Source organism: Cottoperca gobio, chromosome 16, assembly GCF_900634415.1.
Source record: "Cottoperca gobio chromosome 16, fCotGob3.1, whole genome shotgun sequence".
NCBI lineage: Eukaryota > Metazoa > Chordata > Actinopteri > Perciformes > Bovichtidae > Cottoperca > Cottoperca gobio.
In genome coordinates this window covers 21,179,710-21,204,379 of record NC_041370.1, presented here as the reverse complement: position 1 = coordinate 21,204,379, position 24,670 = coordinate 21,179,710, and the positions used below count along the sequence as shown (strand labels likewise).

Sequence of the window (24,670 nt, the reverse complement as noted above, 5' to 3'; positions counted from 1 at the left end):
CCATTAGAAACAAAACAGGCCATAATTTCCCGAATCACTGCGCAATTTAAAAACGTGTTACACACAAACCACTGAATACACAGCCGGCTGCTGTTGAGGTAGCACAAACTAAGAGTGTGATTATCATGATTATCTTTCAACACCAAGCAACAAAGTAGTTGACAGGTAGCTAAACAAAGTGGTTGCCAAGCAACACAAAGGGGCCTGCATGAGTGTCATTTTTGGTCATATTTATTTTAATAAGTTCTCTTTTTTTTTATTCTGCAAAAGGTCTGTTGCAGTTAATGTTGTGTATTATATCCTCACGGGCGTTTATCAGGCTGGTGTTTTCAACAGAGAGAGCCAAGGAACTGTATAATAAGATAAACTTCATCTTTACAATGTGTGTATTTTTACATCATGCTCAGGCTGCGTATGCATCCGTGCATTAAAGCAGGCGCCTGGATCCAGTCCAAAGAGTGTCAGAAGTGTGCGTGTGCATGTGCATGTGCATGTGGGGCTGTTTGGTAGAAATGACACTGGCCGGCTATGTAAAAGTGTGTCTGACAGGGGGAGCGACGGAGTCAGCGCTTTCTTTCCTCCCTCCTTGCCCCCCGCTGTTCAATCCATCCAGCTGCTGTCACCACAGGGGAGCAGACAATCTATCAAGGCATCGGGATGCATTCTCCTCACCTGCGCCGCGCCTTTAATGAACAGCCAACATGATCCCGGCTGACAAGCAGGAAATGGATGTAATAAAGATTGTTTCTGCATGCTCTTTGCATCCCTGATAAATCACCTCGCTGTGCAACAGATACGGGAGCCACATGGAAATTTGATTTCACACGGCAAGGGGGAGGAAGAAGAGAACAGTGGGGGAAAAAGAGAGCTGCCAGTGGCAGGGTCACTCTATTTTATTCCCCTTTTTTCTCCAGCGGAGCGATGGAGCAAGGTGTGTGGGGGTTGAATAGAGGGAATGTTGTTGTTTTGTCTGGGCTTATCCCACCAACGCTCTGTTAAGCCTGGAACATGCCTCTGTCCCTGTAAGTCTATAAACAATAAGTGACGATGTGTGCGGACGTTCACATAGGTGTCATCGTACTTGGACGTAACATTAATGTGTGCACTAGGGGCCAGGGCCGCATGCACCAACAGGAAATACACAGGAACTACAGAAACCTGAAGATGGAAACCTATTCTCATCTGCAGAAAATAAGACTCGTGATGCTCATGGGTTATTCCCCAGAACGTAAAATGATGTGTTCACCTTGACACTTTAGTATTCTCAGTGTCCCCATACCATAAGATTGTGTAACAGGTAACATTCTTGGCTATGGGCACGGGTAAAAATGAACTAAATATGTGCAGCCAGTGAGAAATAACTTTCCTCGACTGGATCTGTGAATCAAGAACGGAGAACCCAGCTTCAATCAGGGCGAACATAGAGCACTTTAAAGTCAAACCCGTCAAAGACTCTGCCCCATACTGTACACACACCTATCCAATCCATTCATACACTGTACAAATCTCCTTTTTATTAGTTATCATATAGATCTGGGATGGTGCTCCATGCAAATGACCTTATTTCAAGCTATTTCAATCTTTCAATGTCATTTCAATTAACTATTTATATGTTCTCTTTACTACACAGTGGATGTGCTAGTCTTTCTTTTTAACATGACCTGTCACTCCAGATACTACTGTAGTTAGCTAATGATGTGCAACCGCGGCCTGGAAAGTAATAAGCTGTTACTATTAGGGATGCAACGATACCAAAGAACTTTGTAGTCGATACCAATACCAGTGAAATTCCCCGTCTGGATACCAATTCGATACCACAGTAAAAAATAAAACAATAAATCCCATGTACTTCAACATACACTCCTTTATTACCGTTTGCACAGCTCTTTTTGTTAGGAAGTTAAACAAGTCATAATTCCCTCTCAATAGTGAGTTCACTGCGTCTCAAAAACACACACGATATTACATTACAGGTCATTTAGCAGACGTTCTTATCCAGAGCGACTTACAGTGTACTAACTACTACTACAACAGTCCACCTGGCAGTGTCTTGCTCAGGGGCTCAATGGTGGCAGCCTGGTATTGAACTCACAACCATCTGGTGTTCTGTTCAGAAGCCAGTACCACTAGACCACCAGGCCATCACCACAATACTACCGGGCACTATGGTCCCTGCAAGTACCGTCACGTTTTCAGAATTTTGTCATCAACTTGGTACCAAATAATCGATTCTCGTGACAACCCCCTAGTGAATGTTAGCATGTGCTGCTAACATTTACGTTGGAGCAGATAAACACACTAATGCTTTCCTTACACTTTAATTGTTGTGTTTTTGGTTTGGGAAAGGCTTCAAACTGTCTTCATAAGATTGAGAGTTTTCCAGTGTCACACATACTGTACACCAATATAACCTACATGATAACCTGTGTCTCTACACCCCAGTTGTTTTTATAGCAAACTGAGAAAACAGGACATTACATGCAGTAACATCTTAGCATGAAGACCTATACCACACTGCAACACCTCCACTCAAAGATACACTATAACACCAAACAACACATCACACCAGCATTCACCCACATGGCCTGCTGTCCAAACCCACTGTAGTAGTTCTCTTAACAAGAAGGCATTCATATTGTAGAGTGCAGGGAGAGCAAGAGAAATGAAGGGGGGTGAAAAAAAAGAATAATGATTAGAGCTGGGGAGAAATAATAGTGGGGGAGCAGGAGAAATACACGGGGAATGGAATATAGGAGAATAAAGGGAGAGCGAGATTGAGATAGGGAGAGGACGGGAGAGGCAAGAGTGAGATAGGGAGGGGGGGGGGATGCAGATATGGGGGTGGGTGGGTAATTTATGATTTAATCTAATGCAGTCTGGACCTGCTGTAAGTCACACAGACCTCAGCTGGGAAAGCGAGGGAGGGAGAGATGGAGAAATTGAGAGAGAGACATTAACCTTTCCTTGATGCGAGTGTGGAGCTGTTTTATCTGACCGCCATCCACCCCTGTAAACCTTTTCTCCTCTCCACCTCTACTTCCCTCGACTTCACCAAGTGCTCCTCTTGGGCTGCGTTTACCAAATGTGTTGTGTAATTACAATCAACTTGAGTTAAAGTAAGTATTTTTATAAAATGTATGTTGATTTTGTTTACATTCTAGCAAAATTAGAGTGACTGAAGATCAACTTTTCCCATGTTGCTCAGAACACCTAATGCTGGGTAATGTCTTTTGCACAGAAATTGCTGCATAAATGTCTGCCTACACTTCTGATGTGTTTGGAACAGCAGAAGACTAGGGTAGAAAAATAAACTCAGAAAAAAACTCAAACTTCATCAACAGAATAAATCCCAAAAGCTGTCAGAAAACCGCCCACACTGACGACGCATTGCTGTAAAGTGCAGAGCACAGGCACCGAGGATAGATAAGAAATTCAAGGATCACATCATTTCACACCAGCAGAACATGTACATGTATGTTTTTCACGCACTCTCAGTATGAGGTAACAAACTTCCCCAGGAATCTGTTGTTGCCACTGGCATTGCTGCCGGCATTTTAGGTTGTTTTTGTCCTTCTTGAAAAACTAAATGTGATTTTGGTTTAATTTTATCAGTGGAGTACTCTTTTGAGCAACTATTAGAAGTTAGAGGCTAAGTGTAAAAGTGTTTGGAGTGAAGATGAAGACCAGAGAGAAGACACGGAGCATCGTCCAGGCGCTGTCTGTTCTTGGTAGGACAAAACATCGTCTGTAACAAGGTGCCTGGAAAGAGGACAGACTTCACATATACACAGAAGACACATCTCAGGGATAGCAGAGGGAGAAGAGTTGTGAAAGGAGGAGGAATAAGTTAATGCCAGACAACATATAATGAAACAGCACTCATGAACAAACTGGCTGACTCTCCTGTAGGATGGACACTTGGAACAGGGTGCTTAGTTTCACTTCTGACCACACCCTTATCTGTGATGTCACTAACCCTCTCGCTGGTGTTGCTTGTGCTCGTCATGGTTAGAAATAAGGGAGCCAATCGCTGCACTCTAAAACACAGTAATCCAATGGAGTCAGCAAATGACAGAGATGCCATGGTAGTGAGACTGCACCAGCGCCTACTACCGGAGTGCAACTCTTGCGTCTGCATCAATAATCTCTCTCCAGAGAACCATTTGCCTGGATAAATATTGTTTTTTGCGTAGGCCCCTGTAATGACACCCTGTGCAGGCTGCGGGGCCCGTAAGTGACGTTGTCTGTCACGCAGTTGGCAGGCTGGCGTGGGAGTCGTTGGCACATTGTGGGGTCTCTCCAACGCTCATTTGAATTCACTCGTCCCCAATCATGCCACTACACTCAGTGACTACACACTTCCACACTCCACTCACACACTACTCCCACTACCTGTTTGGGCGCCGGCGCTCTCATTTGCATGAAATAAGATGGAAATGGAGCCCTTATTTATGCCAACAGAAATGGAGTGTGTTATTAAGGGCACTATTGTGCAAAAGAGACGGTGGCGGTAAGAATACATTACGGTGGCTATTTCTGGAGTGGCTCGAGTCACATAGAGGGTAATGCTTTACAGGTCCCTGATGACTTCTACAGTCTGGGCTCCAACACTCTGGATGGGCTGTGTGTATGTTTATGTGCATTTGTACGTGAATTTGTGTATTTTTGTTTATGTCTGTGTTTGATTGTTTGTGTCTGTGTGCATTTATCTACAGTACCCATAAGCGAGTGTGTGTGTGTGTGTGTGTGTGTGTGGCTGTATACTTGCTCACGCTAGGTGAATATGATTCTAGGAGATGATCATTTGTATATTGCTTGGTGATGGATGGGTTTCCTGTGATTGACAGGTCTGCATTCATACAGGCTTCATTGTAAGTCTGTTTGCATTGTGTAGGCTGGGCAGGAGGGAGGTAGAGCTCCATTTCTGTCAGTCAGGCATTGATACAGTGGTTCGAAGCGATCAGTGGGTCATTTCTGTTTTTACAAGAAGCTAAAATGGGAGGAGGAAAAAAGTCTTAAGGGAGTTGTTGCCCATTATCTTTCCTTACTTATTTGTACACCAAAATCTAGGCAGTTGTTTGTGAAGTGCTAAGATGGTTTAAGAGTTGCTGTGGTTCAGGAGGTACAGTCCTTAAATCACGAAGTTGGCGGTTCAATCCCCGGCTTCCTCCTGTGCATATGTAGGAGTGTCGTCGAGCAAGACTCCCGATGGGCAGGCCAGTGCTTTGCATGGCAGCTCCACCATCAAATTGTAAAATGCTTTTTCAGGTAACGTAGAAGGGCGGCATATAAATGCAGTCCATATACCATTTTAGAAAAAACGATCCCTCTATACAAAAAAATGGATTACTCGTCAAAATCTGCTCTAGTTTTCAGGGAAAACATTTGCGGGAACCAAGAATTTCTGGCATGCACTTGCCTATTCTGACATATATACCGATGGACCGGTTTATTCCATGTATTTTTCATGCTAAAATTGTAGCCGACTGTTAAGATGTGAAGCAAAATATTTTTAGGCATGCCAGTGCCGTCCCTCTAGGGATGAGTCCTAATGACTTGGTGATCCCCTGACTTTCTTTCTGTTTCCCTTTAGGACTAGGATGAATTGTAACTTTGGTGATCCTTTTACTTCCAGTCCAGCGACATCAGGTCAAAACGATGATACAAAACAAACGATGTTCCCATCCCATGCTTTGCATTAAGTGGTAATTATCACATCTTGAATGCTAAGATTCTAAGATGATAAACATGGTAATCAATATATGTGTTAACCATCAGCATGCTAGCATTGTCTTTGTGAGCATGTTATCATGCTGATGTTAGCGTTCAGTTCAAAGCTTTGTTGTGCCTAAGTGCAGCCTCATCGGACTACTAGGCTTGTTAGAGTTAGTGTGAAGGAAGCAGAGCGCCACCTGTGTAAATAAAGACAGTACAGGCTTCTTCAGACATGCAGGATAGAAGCTCCATTCCTAAATCAGAGCGTAGTGCAGTGCAGTGATCAACAGGTGGAGCATTGCGTGGGTAGATAGCCCTAATGCTACAACAACGTGCTCCCGTTCCTCAAACCATCAAACATAACATGAATAACACAATGGATTTTCCTTATCCGCTACTCCACACGTGTCTTGCAGTAATGACCTCAGGTCAGCACTGTAAAATGGTCAAACACTCGCCAGTACACTCAGACATATTAAAAACTGATTCAAGGATATACTGACAACTGGGGTTTTATATAGTGCATGATTATTTTGGTCATTTATGTTAAAGGACTTATTCTTCTACCACATTTGCCAAAGAATAATATCAACATTTTAATAAAACAATCCTGGGGAAAAGGTGATATATCCAGAAAGTATTCATTTTCAGATCATGGGAAAGCCTTCAGCCCTAATTTGGATATTTCCTAATCTAATTTCTTTCTTACTACACCTACAGTGTTATCTATGTCCATGGTAGTTTTTATGTTTTGGGGAAAATAGACCCGTATTTTCTTGTCACCTTTACTAACCCCAGCAGACAGCTAGCATTTCTCTGTTGTGACCTGACCCTGCTGACCTTTTACATCCAGCTCAATCCTGAAACAGCTCTACCACTAACCCTTGATTGGCCCCTGGGTGACCTGCGACCTTTAACCTTATCGGGTCTGTTCCCAGGACGCCTCCGTGGGTAAACATTATGAGCTGCTCAATTGGGTGAACCCTGCAGCTGCATCATGACATTGAAAAAGGAGAGAGTAAAAGCTGTAACTGTAAAAATCTGTAATCATAAATATAAGGGTTTGCATTGCATTGGCTGTTTTGTGGTCAGGTCTATTTGCGTAAGGATTAAGTATCTTATTTAGCAGCTTATCGTGTCTGTAGGAAGGAGTGTAGGGAAATATGGACCAGCCTTGTTATGAAGGCCCTACCTTTTTATGTTGTTGTTTTATACATGCCTTGTAATGGAGTTTATTAGCACGTGTAGCAGCCTGGGAGCGTGTCTCATCTGTCCCCTGAAGGGTGGCCATTTTGAAAGCTGGATGTTAAAACAATAAGAGAAAAAAAGTTGTCCATTAACTGGAAATGCCCCCCTCCCAGGGCTAAATTGGTGTAAATACTATTGTTCGCCTCTTTGTCAAAGATATATGGAATGTCATTTCACTGATGGCTTCAGTAAATGCTGCAGCCAGGCAGGCGTATAGATATAACATATCTGCTCAAACACAGCATCGAACCACTGGGCTGTGTAACTGGCTATATACTGCATTTGTCATGTTATGTGTGTGTGTGTGTGGGCATGTGCATGTAGGTATGTGTGTGCATTAACAAGCCTGTAGGAGATGGAAACAAAGCAATTGAAGCAAGCAGGGAGAGACAAGAGACAAAAGGGGAAAGAAAGGAAGCAGAGGTGGAGAGCAAAGAGAGCTGTTGTTGGGAAAATACACATCAAATAAGCTAATGTCAAGGCCAGTGTGGTACCATAACTTCTCCATTCAACGAGAGGTCAAACTGGGGTCAAGCTCTATTGATTTCTTTCCAGGCTTTGTGGCAGTATTTCTCTCTACTAATAGCGTGCGGGCCTTCTCCAGCCCTGGATGTAATTCCTCTGTACCGTACAGAAGAGAGCTACCTTACATCTCAACACAAAGCAAACTTTCTGATTGGAGAAATAGTGATATATGTACTTTCTGGAAGATAACAGATAACAATTTGAATCATGATTTAGTTTGCATCCATTTTATCTCTGTATATTTGTCAGGTTTGTGCAGAACTGTGTGTTTTACTGTAGGTTTGTATGAGTGTAAGCTTATCACTGTGCATGTATGTGTGTGTGTGTGTGTGTGTGTGTGTGTGTGTGTGTGTGTGTGTGTGTGTTCACTTACATATCAGTGTGTTCCTGTGTTCGCTGGCGTACGGTGATGGATCACAGCAGTTCCCTGTTTACCTAGCCTCATGATTTCCTGTGCGTGCATGTAACAAGTGGAGTTTGGCAGGATTAATGAGCACACAGCTTGCTGAATGGGTGTTTGGCTCCACAAAGCACTCCATCATGGCCTGATACTGCTACCATATCCCTCACACACACAAACACACATGCACACACACACAACATGCACTCTGCAACTCACCACTTACCCCTGCTCTTAATTACACATGCTTAGCCAAGTCCCATTAAGCAAGCCCCCCCCATGCTAAACAATGTTAAAGCATCCACATTTCTCATAGAGTGCAGTGTTTAAATATAGTCTCCACGCTGCAGCGTGTAGGAGGTAAATTGTTCTTATATGTTTGCTCCAGAGAGGCACAAAGAAAGACACAGTGATGCTCAAAGAAAAGTTTCAATTCAGTTCCAAAAACATGTTATTATTAGCATGTTATGATTATTGTCACGTTAGTTTGCATGTAAAGATTTCAGTTTAAATACGTTGGGTGTGTAGTGGGTACTTTAAACAGAACAGAAAGGTTTTAGGTGAACCCCCCCAGTGGCAGTGTGCGTCCTGTAATGAACAGCTTGTGTGTTTAAGTACACAACAGACTTGTCTCAGTGCAGTTTAATACATATCTTCTGTTTGGACTGAAAATGTAATCTATGAGAAATTAGAATGATGTTGTTTGGAATAATGTCAGATGAGTATCGGATGTGATATGTCATCATTCTGTGACTTGATACAATAAGCAAATGTATCTCATTGAAACTCAGGTGGGAAGATTACTCGTTTCAGCCTGTTGGACTTTGAACACATGGGACAGCGAAGGTCTAATAAAAAAACAATCAAGTTATCAAGTTGCATTATGGGAATTGTTGGATACAGTGTTTTTGGAGGTTAACCCAACCAATAGTGTAAAGTAACTGAGTTCATTTACTTGTGCAAGTGCTGTACTTGCACACAAAGTGAAATGTTCAGCTGTCGCTGCTTTACTTGAGTATTTCCATTTAATGCTACTTTATACTTCTACTCCACTATATTTTGGAAGCCAATATTGTACCTTTTACTGCACTACATTTATCTGGCAGCTGTAGTGACTTTGCACATTGAGATTGTTAATCCAAAATAAAAATCAACTCATGAATTTATGATGTATAAATATGGATTAAGCCCTGCAGAATAAAAAGTAGTTGAAATTAGCACCAACTTCACAGCTGCAACATTAAAGTAATAAACGTTAATACATCAATAATTATAATCCAATGATATAATATATATTATTCGGCATACTGAGTACTTTTACTTTGGCCACTTTAAGTATATTTTGATGTTAATACTGTACTTTTATTGAAGTAAAATGTAGATATGTACTTGCAATTTCTACACTGATATTAATACCTTTACTAAATGAAAAGATCTGAATACTTCTTTCACCACTGCTTGCAACACACCCTGGTGTTATTGTGACACATTGTGTGAGTGTGTAGTGCTCACTGGACGCCTTGTACACACAGGTAGCCAGGTTTGCTTACCCAGGGAGCAAATATGATCAAATGCTATATCCTGACTCTTAGTCAACACGATACTTGTGTGTGGGCTGACAGTATCTGGACAATAAGGTCGACTATTATTGTTGTGTTAATCTCATTGTAACTAGGGTAGTTTTTGCACAAAATCACTTGCTTTGTAAACTAGCCTGCTCGCTAATTAGCAAGCTAACAATGCCAAAGCTATTTGTTGTAGTTAAATGAACCCTTTTCCCCTAAAACTGTAGCTCACAGGGCTTTGCGGTGCTTTTGTAGTAGAGACTATCACAGCACTAATGAGAAGACAGTTTATTGGTTCACCCTCAGCTACTTTCAGCCACACAATAAGATAGACTTTGTGCTTAATCGCTACAAATGCAGGGCTCTTGTAATCAGTCTGCATGGCTATAGCAGTTTATTGGTCAGAGATGATCTCAGATTATCTGCGTTGCACTAGTAAAGATCCCTCATACCAGCCCATTTGTCACATCAATCTTCTCAAGGTGATTCACTTTATTATTCAAATGTTGCAGGTGTCTCAGCATCCTAAAGCCTGGAGCTGGATACACAATACACTGAATGTATAAGAAGTAAATCCTCATTCCCCCATGAGCATGGGTGACAGAAACTAACTGAAATTAAGTGTGTGTGTGTGTGTGTGTGTGTGTGTGTGTGTGTGTGTGTGTGTGTGTGTGTGTGTGTGTGTGTGTGTGTATTTTAATATGTTTGAATGCACATCAGTGTCTGTGTGCTAGTGTATGTTCTCAAAGGCATTTCAGGCTTTGCAAAGGAGAACAGTTTCTTTTTTTCTTTTTTTTTTACATGTTTTCTTGTGTGTCTCGTGAGTGTGTGTGTGTGTTTGTGTGTGTGTGTGTGTGTGTGTGTGTGCGTGTGTGTGTGTGTGGCCAAAAAGGGGGCTGGTAGAAAGAAGGACAGGAGGGTAGAGAAGAAATCAAATCACTTAATTGCTGCATTTTTCATCTCCATCTTTTGTTTTATGGCGGCTGAGGGCCGGCGAGCGACTCTGGCTGTGATTCATGGACGTTCGTGAGGCCCGTGAGCAGCGCCATCCCTCATCGGCACACGGCCGCCCGCGTGCCCAAAGCGCCCACACAATTACCGTGATGAATATGACTTGTTTTTTTTGTTGTTTTTTCATTCTTTAACTTTGCTACCTTCGTCTGGTTTCATTGGGAACGGGGAGGTTCTTCATGCAGCCGCTGAGCTGTCAGAAATAAACAATTTACCATTTCAGGTTCATTCCTTCTCTGCACCTTCCCTTATGAGCGCTGAGCCCACTGAGAATGGGAGCGAGAGAGAGAGAGAGAGAGCAGATACAGACAGATAGGCATGCATGGAGAGAAGGAGAGGGAGATCCAGATAAGGAAGAGATAAATATAGGGAGTGGAGAAGAGGGATGTGTTCATAGATGCTGTGGGGAGATGCAGGGAGTGCAGGACGTCAAAATGGAAAGAGGGAGTGGAGATGCTGTGAAAGCGGAAGGAACAGAAAGGTACAGGAAGTAAGTAAGAGATACTATGAGATATTACATGTCTGAGAGAGAGAGAGAGATATAGAAGATGAGAGAGAGGTGGATAAGAAGAGCAGGACAGATAGCGGGAGGGAGAGAATGAGAGCAGCACCGGAAGGAAAGATAAGGCAAAAAGAGAATAGAGGGAGGGATGAAATCATAGAGAGAAGCTTTGTAGTATCATGTCGGATGTGTGACATGTCAATACTGTACCTCCTGCCTGCTTTTCCTTTGTAGCTTTGATGCACACAAAACTGCTTTAATACAAGGTGTACATCCTCAGAATACAACGTTCAAAGTTGTATAAAGATACAAACACAAACACAGTTTTTGAGCCTGACCAATACGAGATTTTTTGATTGCAATATTTAAGAGTTTTAAACATCCGTTAGCAATATACTTGCTGATGATTGCCCTAACATGTCTTTAAGGATACATACATTTGGTTCTTAAAGAGTTTTAATGATAATACTGAGCAGATCATTTGATAGTTGAAAGATAAACACAAAACACAATACTTTGGTCTTAATTCACATTGTAATGGATAAGCACGTAAATACTTTATGTGAAAATGTACACTAGAATTTTACACATTCAGTGTGCTCCACATTAGATTTAATACGTACCCTGCAATAGGCCTTTTTCACAGCAGACATTTTGACTTCAAGAAAAAACAAGTGTTACTAATAGGGCTTTATCAAATACTTTGAAGCTTTATTCAAATTCCATATCAACATTCGAATGCTGCACAGCTTTTTCTTCTCTTTTGTTGCTCGTCTATTCACTGTGTTTAAAGCCGGTGTTTGTGCACAGTTGCAGATAAAGATTAAGCTACACTAATATTATTAGTATTACAATATTTGTAGAATTAGATTCCAGAGGTGGCTGCTTAGGATTGTTTCAGACTTGTGTAATCCAAACATTTATTGGAAAAAGATAGATGTTATCATTTCCAAAATCATGTTTTTAATGAACTAAATATTCTGCTTCAACCCATTTGTGGGGCGTTTAGCCTTTGAAAAACATCATTATCAGTGCGGTCAAAAACAGTTTGCTCTCCTGCTTGCCACAAACAAAGGGAGGTACGCACCATGAATTACATTTATATAACCACATATGTATTTATGTTGCCGACACGGAATAAAAGAAAGTTGATTGAATAAAAAGAGACTAACTCATGATGAATCACTTTATTTAAAAAATGTTTAGGGTGATGGCGCCCCTTTATTCGATTGACAGCCTAAGTTGAACTAGTTCCTGTTAACAGTAGCAGCTACAGTGCATCACTCTGTGCAGCACATCAGCTGTCAGGGTGTAGTCCCCTTGCCCCGACAAACACCTTGAAACATTGGATAAATAAATCAATTTCCACTAAGAGGAAGTAACAGTGTGACCCCTCTTTTTCTTTGGCTCCTGATCAGCACCTACAATCTTTGGCAGTTTGCCGTGAATCCGTCCGATGTTATGCCTCACCTGCCAGTGCCTGTGAATAATAATGTGACCAAAGCTCCATCAAACGTTCTAGCACCGGCTCCTTTAACTGCAGATTGTCACATCGAGCTGAGAAGATTTCTGTTTATAATTTTATGCGGTAAAACTTTATAACAACAATCATTAATAATTGTTAAATTGATGGTGAATTAAACTTTAGTTAATCGTTATTTTACTGTAAGCAAACAATGAAATGATAATTAATAATGTTTGCTAATTATTAGTAATGCTATAATTTATGTTATTTTATCATCAGTTTGTGTAACGTGAAATAATGACTTTATATATTTTGTATCATAGCTGATAACAGACGATAGAAATGACATTAGTAAACTATTATCAGTTTATTGTTGCACACATTATATTATTTTATATACGATATTAAGTATTTGTCAGTGATTACCAAATGATTTGTAAACCTTTAAGACATTTATAAACATCACGTAGATAAATGGACCAGAAAGCAATATTTCATATTGACAAAGTGTCTAAATAATCTTTATAGATGCTTTAACCATTAAACAATGTTTCATAATCATCAGTTGCAACTTTATAATGGCAGCCTAATAATGTTTATAGACAATTTACAAACCAATTATTAACCATCAACAAATATCAGCTCCGTCTTTCTGTGAATGTTTTACAAATGATTTCTTAACTGTTTACGAATCATTTGCTAATCATTAAGACATATTTAATATAATATATACAATAGTATAATGTGTGCAACAATAAACTGTTAAAATAACATTAATCATAGTGTTACCAATAATTTTAATATATTATTAATTATTGTGTCATTGTTTATTAACAGTAAAATAACTTAAACTAAAGTTTAATTAACTATTATTTTACTATTTATTAATGATGGTTAATATGAAGCGTAACTGCCCTTTTAAATATGTTTTAGTTGTATTAGTGTATTCTTTTGATTGTTTTATTAGAAAAGCTGCAGTAAATATTAAACTAAATAGTAGTATAGTATCGACACTAACACATCTCCACAAATCATCATTTTTACATCTAATATATCAGCCACTGCTGCCCAGACTCTATCTGTCTCTCACACACTACACTATACACACAAACTCGCATGGCACATATACTCAGGTGTACACGCACACGCACACACACACACACACGCACACGCACACACACACACACACACACACACACACACACACACACACACACACACACACACACATGTGCACACACACACGCGCACACACACAGCTGCTTTGATCACACTCTTGGCAATATAAACCTGCTATGGCAGTGAGGTTGCCTCCCCATCGTCTCTCCATACAGAAGTGTGTTGCACCGGGGCCTCACACACTGCGCTCAACATAGAGGAACAGACGAGGAAAAGAAGATGAAACAAAAGCGAAACGTCAGACGTCACGTCCGCTCATCAGTTTGTTTGTTTGTGTGTTTGTTTGCATCCCTCGCAGCGGTGGACAGAAGTGGGTTAGAGCATACTGGGTGGAAGAAAGAGCTGCAAGCAGGTACAGTGTGTGTGCGCGTTTTTGAGCATAGCTGGGGATTTCTGATTATTATGTGTGCGTGTTTTGTATGTGAGTTGTCTGTTGCACCCACACCCACCTGGGAAAGGAAGTGAGATGAGTGTGGGAGTTAGAAAAGTGACGATCAATCATGTGATGTCAGCTATATCAAAGAGCTGTTTTCCTTATGGAACGCTGTTTCTTCTATTAAACACCACAGTTATATAATATATTAGCCATTTCATGACATGTTTTACATTTACTGTGATGGGTACGTTTTCTTCAAGTGCTCAATAACACATTGTGTTTTACATTATTAGTAAAAGCACCCATGCCTTGTTTGGAATACATAGATGAATAGCCGGGCATTTATTACCATGAGACGTCTCAGTACTGGAGACACTGCTCAGCAACATCACAGCGTCAGTGTTTAGCACCTGTAAAGATGGTCACCAAGGTGCTCTGTTGCTTTCCTTGGCTATCAAAAGTAATACAAGAACTGCTGCAGTAATACATTAAAGGGAACATACGTATTATTCTGAATTTCAGGTTCATACTTGTATTTTGTGTTTCTACTACAATATCTTGACATGTTTTCATGTTCAAAAAACACATCATTTTTTGGTGCTGAATATTGAAGCCAACACAGAAGTGCCAACAGCTGCAGGTCATTGAACGGCCACTTGAGGCTGGCTCCAAAGCTGATGTCCTAAAAGTCTAAAAGTAAAGCAAACGCACACACAACGAGGTAGGGATCATTTCATTGGTCAACACTACACCTAACTAACCTAACTTAATTTCGACAGGGTTATTGCACTAAAAATCCAAGAGCAGAGGAGAAATCCAAGAGCAGAGGAGAAATCCAAGAGCAGAAGTTCGAAGCATCCTGAGTGTGAGGAGAAGAGCTGAAGCTGGAGCGCAGGAAATCTGTGCAAGCAACAATATATCTGAGTGCAAGCATGAGGTTTGAGGAGAGGCAGAACAAATCTAAGCACAAGCAGGGGCTTGGTGAGTGTAAGGGAATGGTTTGGGGGGAAAGCGTTGCAAAATCTGAACGTGAAATCAAGGAGGCATTCTCTCAAATAGAAAAACACGCTCTTGAATAAAGATCGGAAAAAAGCTCTGTAAGCCAGGAGGTTAGGCAGAGTCGCAACTACCATTTTAAAAAGGTAAAGCTCAAAAGCCACAGAAAATCTATGACACAGAAATAATACAAGTTTTATTTTCTTTAGTCCAAAATCTAAACAAGCTCACATTTTATCCTGAAAACAGTGATCTGATTTAAATGAAGCTGCGGTCTCTCACAGACAATCTCACAGAGCAAACAACAGACACACAGCTTGATGGAGTTGTTTGCTAACTTTCTACACTCCCTGTTTTGCATTTACGGAGATAACTTTCTACTGCTTTCATTAAATAATGAGATATGCGCTGTTTTTGTTTTGGCGGTGAAGAAAAGTAAGCACAGGAGTCAGACTTAAACGTCGTACTGATCCAGGATCTGCTTGTTGTTTTAGAACTGCCCATATATCCTAACACATGTGATTTCAGGGCATATATTTTGCTTTTAAAAGTGTGTCCTGCAATATTGTTCGGGTGAGTAAAGTGCACATTTTTTGGTAATTAGATCTCACTTTTTCTTTTTGAAATAAAATCGCTTTTACCAAGGCAGAGATTGAGGGTTGCAGATGTGTGACTGCTTCTATAGGTTGTCAAACTCAATTTAAACCCACTAGGATGAGAAACACTGTGACTAACAGACATGTTTCACATCCTAAACAGCAGCAGATACAAAGAATGCATTTCTCCACCAGAGAGACTTAAAGGCAGAAATAAATAAAAGGACACCTGGGCAAAATCCAATAAAGAAAAGTGACACAAAAATGACTAAACTGAGTGGGAAAAATAGTGTTTTATGCCAATTTTCTTTCAACGTTATTATTTCTTTTCTTTTTGTGTCTATGTGCTGTTTCACATGACTATGAAAAACATTTGAAACTGTTGATTATTTCAAAAACACCCAATTGGCAGTCAAATAATAAAGAAACAAACTAAAGGTTGGGTAGGTGGAAAGACCAAGTGTTTTTGCATGTTTACTGGTACGTCTATTCATATTATTGCCAAGAATTTTCTAAGGGATCACAAATAGTTTTAGATGTATCCTCTATTTTCCTTCTATCTTCCAGTCAGTGCTCTAATTCATTTTTTTATTTATTGACGTCGGGTATAAAAATGAAAGTACACAAACATGCTTCAGATAGATCATTTATTACAGTGATCGGCAAAGATGTTCAAAAACACCGTGCTGTTTGGATATGTGAGGTTAGAAATACATACATGTATGTCATACATCCACATTATAACATATACAGTATATCATCAGCTTTTCCTTTATACAGTATTTATAGATACAAGAATCAGAACAGAACAGTCAGTTAATGAGGTAGACTTCAGTGCACCACTGGCCGCGGGGCACACAGCGAGTAGTGTATGTGCTTGTGCACATGTCTGTATGAGTGTGTGTATAGACTGTAGCCAGCTTTTAAATATTAATCTCAAGGTCAAAGGGAGGGAGCTTTTTGATATTCATGCAGGGTGCTGTACCCTGTGCCTACCCACACTGCTGCTCCTCTCACTGGCTCACTGGGTCATTATGTCTGCTACAGTTTCTCCTTTCCTTTCTCTGATGTGTTGGCACAATGTTGAACCTGACTGTGTGTGCTCACAGACACTGAACATATGCAGTCATTTAAAGGTGTTACAGTACATAGGCTGTAACATTATACAATCATTACCACTTTCAAGATTACCAGCTTCTACACAAACAACATTCGATGCTGCTTATGAACAAAGATTGACCCCAGGAAGAGAAGGCGTGGTTCGTAGCATCTTCAAGCTGCAGGTTTTAGTGATGCTCTCTTTAGAAAATTGCAAATCAAATCCAAATTACAGTATAACTTTAGTTTGCACAAGCCAAAAAATAGTGTTTGTCTATGACCATCTCAACAACATCTTCACGTACACAGAAGAATGATCCCACTAAGCTCCACTCAGTGAGGTTTGCAGATTTAAACAGAGAAAAGGAGCAGTGACAGTTTGTTTTCTCTAGTTTGTGCACACAGGTTGTGGTGATCCTGAGGTGGGTGTGTTATAATTATTCTGCCTGCAGGGTTCAGCTTTGACTAGTGCGTCATTTGTGACAAATCTCTTTCATTCTATCGGGAGAATCTCAAAACAACACAACAAGAAACATATCAGAAAAATGCGTTTTCCTTGTATATCATTATTCAAACTTTTCACAGAATATATTAATATATTGATGTTGTATATAGAATTGTATTCAACAGAGTACAGTTGCTAAGATCACCGTAAATACACTAAACCATCTTCTAAATGAATAAAAGCATAATTATTATAAGAATGTTATATGAATATAATACAGTGCTTGAAATGATAAAGCAGTGTAGTGATAAGTGATTTTCTTTTGTTCCTGCTGAATAATAAATAAACCTCCTGCTGCTCTCACAAAATCTATTTGGCATAATCAATAGCAAAGTTAGACTTGATATTGTTATGCAAACAGCATTCGGTTAATAAGCCAATCAATGATATGAGGTACTGAGATAGCGCACACATTTTCCTATTTTAAGCTGTTGGTGAATGTTTTTGTACGGAGGCTGATTGCTCTCAATGGTCGGATGAAATTTTGCAGATAAAGTTTTGTTAAATTGTGATTCGGTTCATGATATGAGTCGTCTAGATTGGCTGGCAGAGGGACAACCAACGCAGCAAATCTTTTTTATTATGTCGCCTTTTACCGCCAGCTTTGCATATAGTGCCACTGTTTTTTTTTGGCAGCACATAAAGCCATGAGACTAGACGCCTCTGTATCAAGGTATCAGAATGAGTATCCAGAGAAGAAAAACACCGGATTGGTCCATTCCTAACAGGGTTTACAGTTTGGGGGTCTACCTTTTAAGAAGCATTAAAAGTAGCAATACTTCCAGCAATAACACCATTAGGCATAACAGTCCTGCATTAGGTAAAACATATATTATGGGTTAAATGGGTAAATTTACGAGAAGAAAACTTAAATATTCTCTGAGATTATAAAGTCATACATTTGCTAGTCATACATCAGAGATTTCATTTCATTAGGTCATCCACTGCAGACATAATACACGGCAAGCAGCAGCGTCTGTGGAGTGATCAGGTTGATTAACCTTGCAAAGTGAAGCAATGTGGTTCCTTGACAAAAATTATATGTTTTCCAATTTTTTCAATTATGACTTTATAATCTCAGAGAATAATAAAGTTTGTTGCCCGAAATCCTGAGATTTTTCTCCAGGATCCTAATTTATTCAAATGTTTTGATTTACAGTGGCCCTAATACACTGTCCCACTGCATTAAGCTTTGTGTCGCTAAGCAAAGAAACACATCTAACAACACTGTTTATTGCAGTGTTGTATGCATTTCTTTGGTGCCAGTTGTACTGTATGTATGTGCACATAGAGATCAACAAATATATGATTTTAAGATTAGATTGTGCGTGCGAGCATGTGTGTGTATCTACAGTATCTCGATCTCCATCACAGCAGTCATACACTGCAGTTAAGTTGAGAGCTCCTGGGACTCCTCATTATTTAAGCCATTTATCAAACTGGCCCTTCCGTGCCTTGTGGTATAATACGAGCACATACATACATACATACATACACACACACACACACACACACACACACACACACACACACACACACACACACACATATATACTGTATGCATACTCAAGTCAGGGAAAGATGTTACACAAAGAAAAAGATAATTCAGACTCCTTCCTCCATTTGGTTAAGTGAGCACACTAAAGCTCCAGTACACAGAACAAAGAGAGACACAAGTGAACGGTGTACATTACAGACGAAGAAGTGAAGGAGAATACTGTACTGCAGTGACTCTGCATTCCTTCAGTCTGGAGCTGCTGTACAGTCATGTTGTGTCATGTACAGGTTGATAAGGTTCAGCGTGAACATGGCAGACCGTGGCCTTAATGAGCTAGAGACGCCTATTTCTTCGAGAGAGAAACTGCTGATACATACAGAACATCATGCTCTCCTCAAGCCGCGTGCTTCTTTATGCATGGCAATGTGATTAGAGGGTAGGTGGTGCTATCGTATACAAGTCAAACGATAAACCACTGTGCGTGGCAGTGTGGGGTTTTTACTGAACCTTTTGCTTGAATCTTTCTTTAAATTGCTATTTTACAATATTTTTTAATTAGATTTGATGACAATTATTCTTTTGTTTTGTTGAAAAACTAAAAGTATGACACTGGCTTTGTACATACAAGTGAAGATCATTGGAAATGTTTAATAGAAGTGAATCGGGAATCAGACCTTAATTACAGTCCTACCAGAGTTCTTCAACACTAGACTATAATATCTGACCTGGTGTTGTAGCCCAACATGCTGTGGCGGTGGTAAAAGATGAAGCTTTGAAACACTAAACTAGCAGCTTTACTGACATATTTTCTATCAGGGTCGTAGTATTATGCCAGGTCACAAGTACATCTTGTAAAGCAGCTGCAGAGAACAGTCAGTGGTGCTGTCACACAATTAAAAGACATCAGTATGAGTCCAAAACATTTGAAATCTATTTCATCACTAGGATTGAACTTTTATCTCACATGACGCTTCAGTAACAGGAATGGGCGTCACACTGGGCTTTTGGTTATTTGTCATAATTCTGCTAACTAGGCCAAAACTTACCAGAGATATATCTCGCGTGTGTTCATAAGGCATATGTATTGAGGTTTATAAAAATATACTGCCTGCCCTCCTGTTGCGAAATAAAAAAGGAAAATATTATGGGAAATATACTGATTTGAGTTAGAAGAGACGATTGGCATCAATGTTCACATATTGTTAAGGCCATAATTATGAGACGTTCAGAAAAATTATTAATGTCAGCATTGTAGTTTTAAAGAATTTGTGTTAACAAACCAGTTGCAAAATGTCTGTAAGCCAACATCACTGGCATGTGCATGTACATACAATCCAATATGAACACTAATTTAGCTCATTTAAAAGGAGCTATACACAGTTAGTTTGTATCTGGTTCCACTGTTAATGAACCACTTTAAATAAGTTAAATATTTTTTTTACTACCAGACTAGAAACAGAAGTAACACTTTTTGGGAACGATGTGTGAACACTGAAGCCAGACTTACCAGTGACTTACATGTTTCCCCTGTTGTGCCAACATGAATCCAGAGATGGAGCCAGGCAGTGATTAGCCTAGCTTAGCATAAATACTAAAAGCAAGGGGGAACCAGCTAGCTTTTTCAAAAACATTAACACCTCTGAAGCTCACTAACTAACAAGTTCAATCACATTTGTTTCATTGATATACACAGACAGGAATGTGAAAAGGACACTGGATGTCTGCCAACCTTACTATAGTGGCAGGTGTATTTTCTTTACTCTAAACAGAGCCTGGCTAGCTGCTTCCAGTCTTTATACTAAGCTAGGCCCGTTCGCCTCCTGGCTCCGGCTCAGTACTTGAGAGTGGAACAGACCTTCTCATCTAATTCTCGGAAAGAAACACAATTCCCAAAATCATGATCTAGTCTTTTAAGTTTGCAAAGCTTGCCAGGGTAGAGCTGTCATGAATAGTTTGAAGTTTCAAAGCTTTATTCATAACGTTGACATTCAAATTCTAAATCAACATTGGAATGGTGGCCAGGTTTGCATGTCTATTCATTCTGTTGAAAACTGGTATTTCTGCAGAGTTTTAGCTAAAGATCAGGCTACATTAATATCACTAGTATTATACTATTTATAGAATTACATTCCAGAGGTGGCTGCGTAGGATTGTTTCAGACTTGTGTGATCCAAACATTTCCAACAACTCTGGAGAATTGTAAAGTCCAAAACTCAACATTTATTGAAAATAAATAGTTGTAATAACTTCCAAAATTCACAACATATTTTTATCTAAGTAAATATTCTGCTTCAATCCATATTTGTTGGTGTTTAGCCTTTCAAAAACAACATTTTCAAGTTTGCTCTCCTGCATGCTGCACACAAAAGGAGCCACGCACCTGTATTAACGGTTTAGTAGCAGCATCTATCAGCACCATAAATTACATTTATATAACCACAATAACGAAACATCATTTTAATCAATTCTTTTAAGGTGACATTCAAAGCTTAATTCGAAAACCTCAATAGAAACTTTCAATGTAAAAAAATAACATTTGGCACAGCCATAAAGTTGGGGGAGATTTAAGGTATGTTTCTTGGTGACGTGATCTTCAAAAAGTACACTCACTGTTCTCTAAGGCTCATTGGGACACACACACACGCACACACACACACACACACACACACACACACACACACACACACATTAATTGCTCTGCATATTCATTGGGAAAAGAAAGATCTACGTTACAGACAGTCCCTGGCTCAGACACCGTCAGTCCATGGAACATTGAAATAGCCACAAGACTTGTTATAAGCTTGTGTAATCGCTTCTGTTAGACATCTTAGTCCACATACATTTGTACAATATATTTGTGCATGAACGGCACAGCAGTGTCACCTTCATGTTCTACACCTCAGCTTCTCCTTTTACGTTTCTCCTCCGTCCAAATATTTGGTCTGTCAGCGCGGCCATGTCAGTGGACTAACTGGCTTTCCCCATCAGTGTCAAAGTAACACCCCAGCTCTGATCCGAGCTGCACTCAGGTGTGTAACTGACTGCTCTGTTTCCCCATAATTACATTGTGAGCCTGACGCAGTCTCCGATGCCTCAGTGTGTGCTTATCTGCGAGTGTGTGTGCGAGTGTGTGTGTCTTTTCACCCCAGGCGGAAACATGTCATTTCCCGTGCTCCTGTCCTTCTGGCAGACAGATACAATATTAAGAGCCACAAATCTGAGTGTGAGTTGAGAGGAGACGATGGGTGGGGGGGGGGGAAGGGAGGTAGAGTGGGGAGATGACACTAATAATAGCATATAGACAATAGTCAGGGAGGGAGACAGCGATTGAGTGCAGTCGTACAAGTCGTGTCAAAAGACAGGATGTGCAGACAAAAAGGATATCTGACGTAAATCTAGGTTTGAGAAGAGAGGAGTTGAACACAGTATTGTCACAACGTCTTATCTCAGGCACAGCGTGAATTCTCCTATCTGGGGTTTTTACTGCATGCTTAATTATCTTTCACACAGCCTCTTACTGTATGTATATCCCTTTTGGATTCCCATAGACTTCCCATTATTGTTCTTCAAACTGTTTAGTGTTCAATGTTTGCTCTAGATATTACAAATCTGTATGCAATACAAACCTGAATGGTGTATTATGTCATTATGAAGTCACAGAAGTATTAGTGTCGGGAGTTTAATGGTGATTTTAGAATGTATTGGATAATGTACTATAGGGATACAGGGTATTGTAAGTGATTCCAGCTCTGTTCAGAGCACTAATGGAGATTTGTGACTCTGGGAAAATTATTACACCCCTTAAACTTTTAAACTTAAAACAATAAAATGCACTGTAGTAACTATATGCAACTTGTTTTCTAAAAATTATATTTTATATACAAGTAATTTGCGACAACAAATACGTTTTGCAAGAAACATAGTGCTGCCCAGATTGTCTATTTATTTAATTTGTTTGCTTGTGGCAACTAAAATATGATCACTGTTTTTATTCTTATGTTAAGAAAGCTCATAGCACTCGGTTAAGGTTAGAACTGGTGTGGGTATAATAACCAAGCTCTTTGTGGAAATGTTGACTTGAATGTAAACAAGCCGCCACATATAACACATTGTAACGTATGTAAAGGATTTGGCTTGTTTTAATGGATTTGTAAAACCTTCAGCACCATGGACAGCAACAGTCTGGTGAAGCTGCTAGGAGAAGGGAATGCAATGCAACTTTGCAAGCCACAATCATAATGTGTGTTTATACTAACAGCAGTCTAAATGTAGATGCCTACAGTCTAGGTTTTGATTCTTAGTTCAGTGTTGAGAGTATACCTCAACACTAGACGCGTGTGTCTTACATGCATGTGATCAGGTCGTATTGTGCTTTACTTCTGGTCACATGAATGGTTACATGACTCTCGTACTACAGAACACACAAGCAATTGTTGGTAACCTTGTTCAATGTTTTGTCGTTAACAATGCTACCATGCAGATGCAGATTGCAGAATGAATAGTTAATGTTAAGTTGGTGCCAGAGTTATAATTGTTATACAGGTTAAAATCCCTCAGGGTATAAGATAAAGTAAGATAAGATAATCATTTATTAGACCCACAACGGGGAAATGTGCAGTGTTACAGCAGCAAAGGGACAGTGCAACAATAAGAGGAAGTACAAAAGTTGAATAATAAGTAAACCGTTAAAATAGCACCCCACAGTTATTGTGTTTACATTCCTTTAAATGTATATTTTGTTATATACTGTTGAGCGATGATAAGCTGCGTATGTACTTAAGTTCTTAAGTTATATCCAGGTAAGTTTTATTGTGCCTCAACTCATTACTGAATAGGAGAATACTGCCTTGCATTTGCCGTGTTTACATGCTTTCATTAACTGTGATGGAGATGGGTGATCATGGTGAGCAGAAGGTCTGCAGTGGAAATGGTTTGTTCGATAGAGATGATAACTGAGACTCTACTCCAGTGATTTAGCATTGCACACCTATAACAATTTCCAACTCACGATGGACTGACAGGGAAAAAAGGATCTCAATCGAGGCAGCAGAATCATAGACATTGTCTTTTATAGGTCACACATTCTTCTTCGTGGCACCTACATTACCCATAATGCACCTCGATGGCAGACAGTTTGGTTTGTGATTTGGATGTGTGATGCTGGTGGAGGTTAATGTAGCATTGACTCGTTAGCCTGCAGCAGTGTTGAGGAGTGGCCTCCAGAGGTCTGGTAAACTAAGTGTTTTCTTTTAGCCTTCAACCCCAACGATGCTGACTCAAATTAAATCACTTGAAGTCATTTATAAGATTTCAAGCAGCTCCCTCTGGTGCTGCAAAAGGATTTACACAGCTGTTTTCACATACTGTACAAACATTCTTACTTCTGTGTGGCATCAGATACCTGTTGGTGAAGACACATTACACATCTATTTCACGAGACATGTGCGTAGGTCAGGGACGGGAGGAGATCGAAAGTTACAAACAAAGTGCCTCCCTGTCTAACTTGCAAAGATAGCCACAAACTGAAACATCGCAAATAAATGTAAGTTAGACAGTGTGCAAGAGTTTGTTTACAACTTTTCAAAGCACCATTTTGCCCCATAGTCCTGAGTCCAGTTACCTTCTTTGAAAAGGCACATGTTAGCTACGCTGTAGTGTACAGCTTTGTCTTAAAGATTAGGGTTACACTTGTTGTTTGTCTTGAACTGCTGTCACATCTATGTTAAAAACCAGTATGATATTTCAAGAGCAATCTAGTCCACCTCTGCTACACCTGCAGAGTCAAAGCTTGCCCCCCTCCTCGCTCTCATACACTCACACACAAACACACACACAGTACCCCCTGACCACCCCCCTGCTGAGCCCTGAGCCCCACAGCACAGCCAGATTTCTGTTCCATAGGTCACATCAGATGGCTTGCACACTTGAGCCCTGTTGACAGCTTGTTGTTTACAGTATGTGCAGCCAGCGTGGGGCAGGCACCGCTGATCT

The 24,670-nt window shown here is 40.1% G+C and overlaps 1 protein-coding gene across 4 annotated transcripts in view; it reads left to right on the top strand.

Moving 5' to 3' along the window:
• LOC115021661 (neuroendocrine convertase 1-like) overlaps positions 1-24,670 on the top strand; it is a 174,651-nt gene that overhangs the window by 44,687 nt on the left and 105,294 nt on the right. For 3 of the 4 annotated variants that reach the window (XM_029452239.1, XM_029452240.1, XM_029452242.1), the window contains one exon: positions 13,909-13,962. The exons of the other annotated variant lie outside the window; for it this stretch is intronic. In XM_029452239.1, the coding sequence (XP_029308099.1) occupies positions 13,909-13,962 (54 nt within the window). The remainder of the gene's footprint in view (positions 1-13,908; positions 13,963-24,670) is intronic. 4 annotated transcript variants of the gene reach the window in all.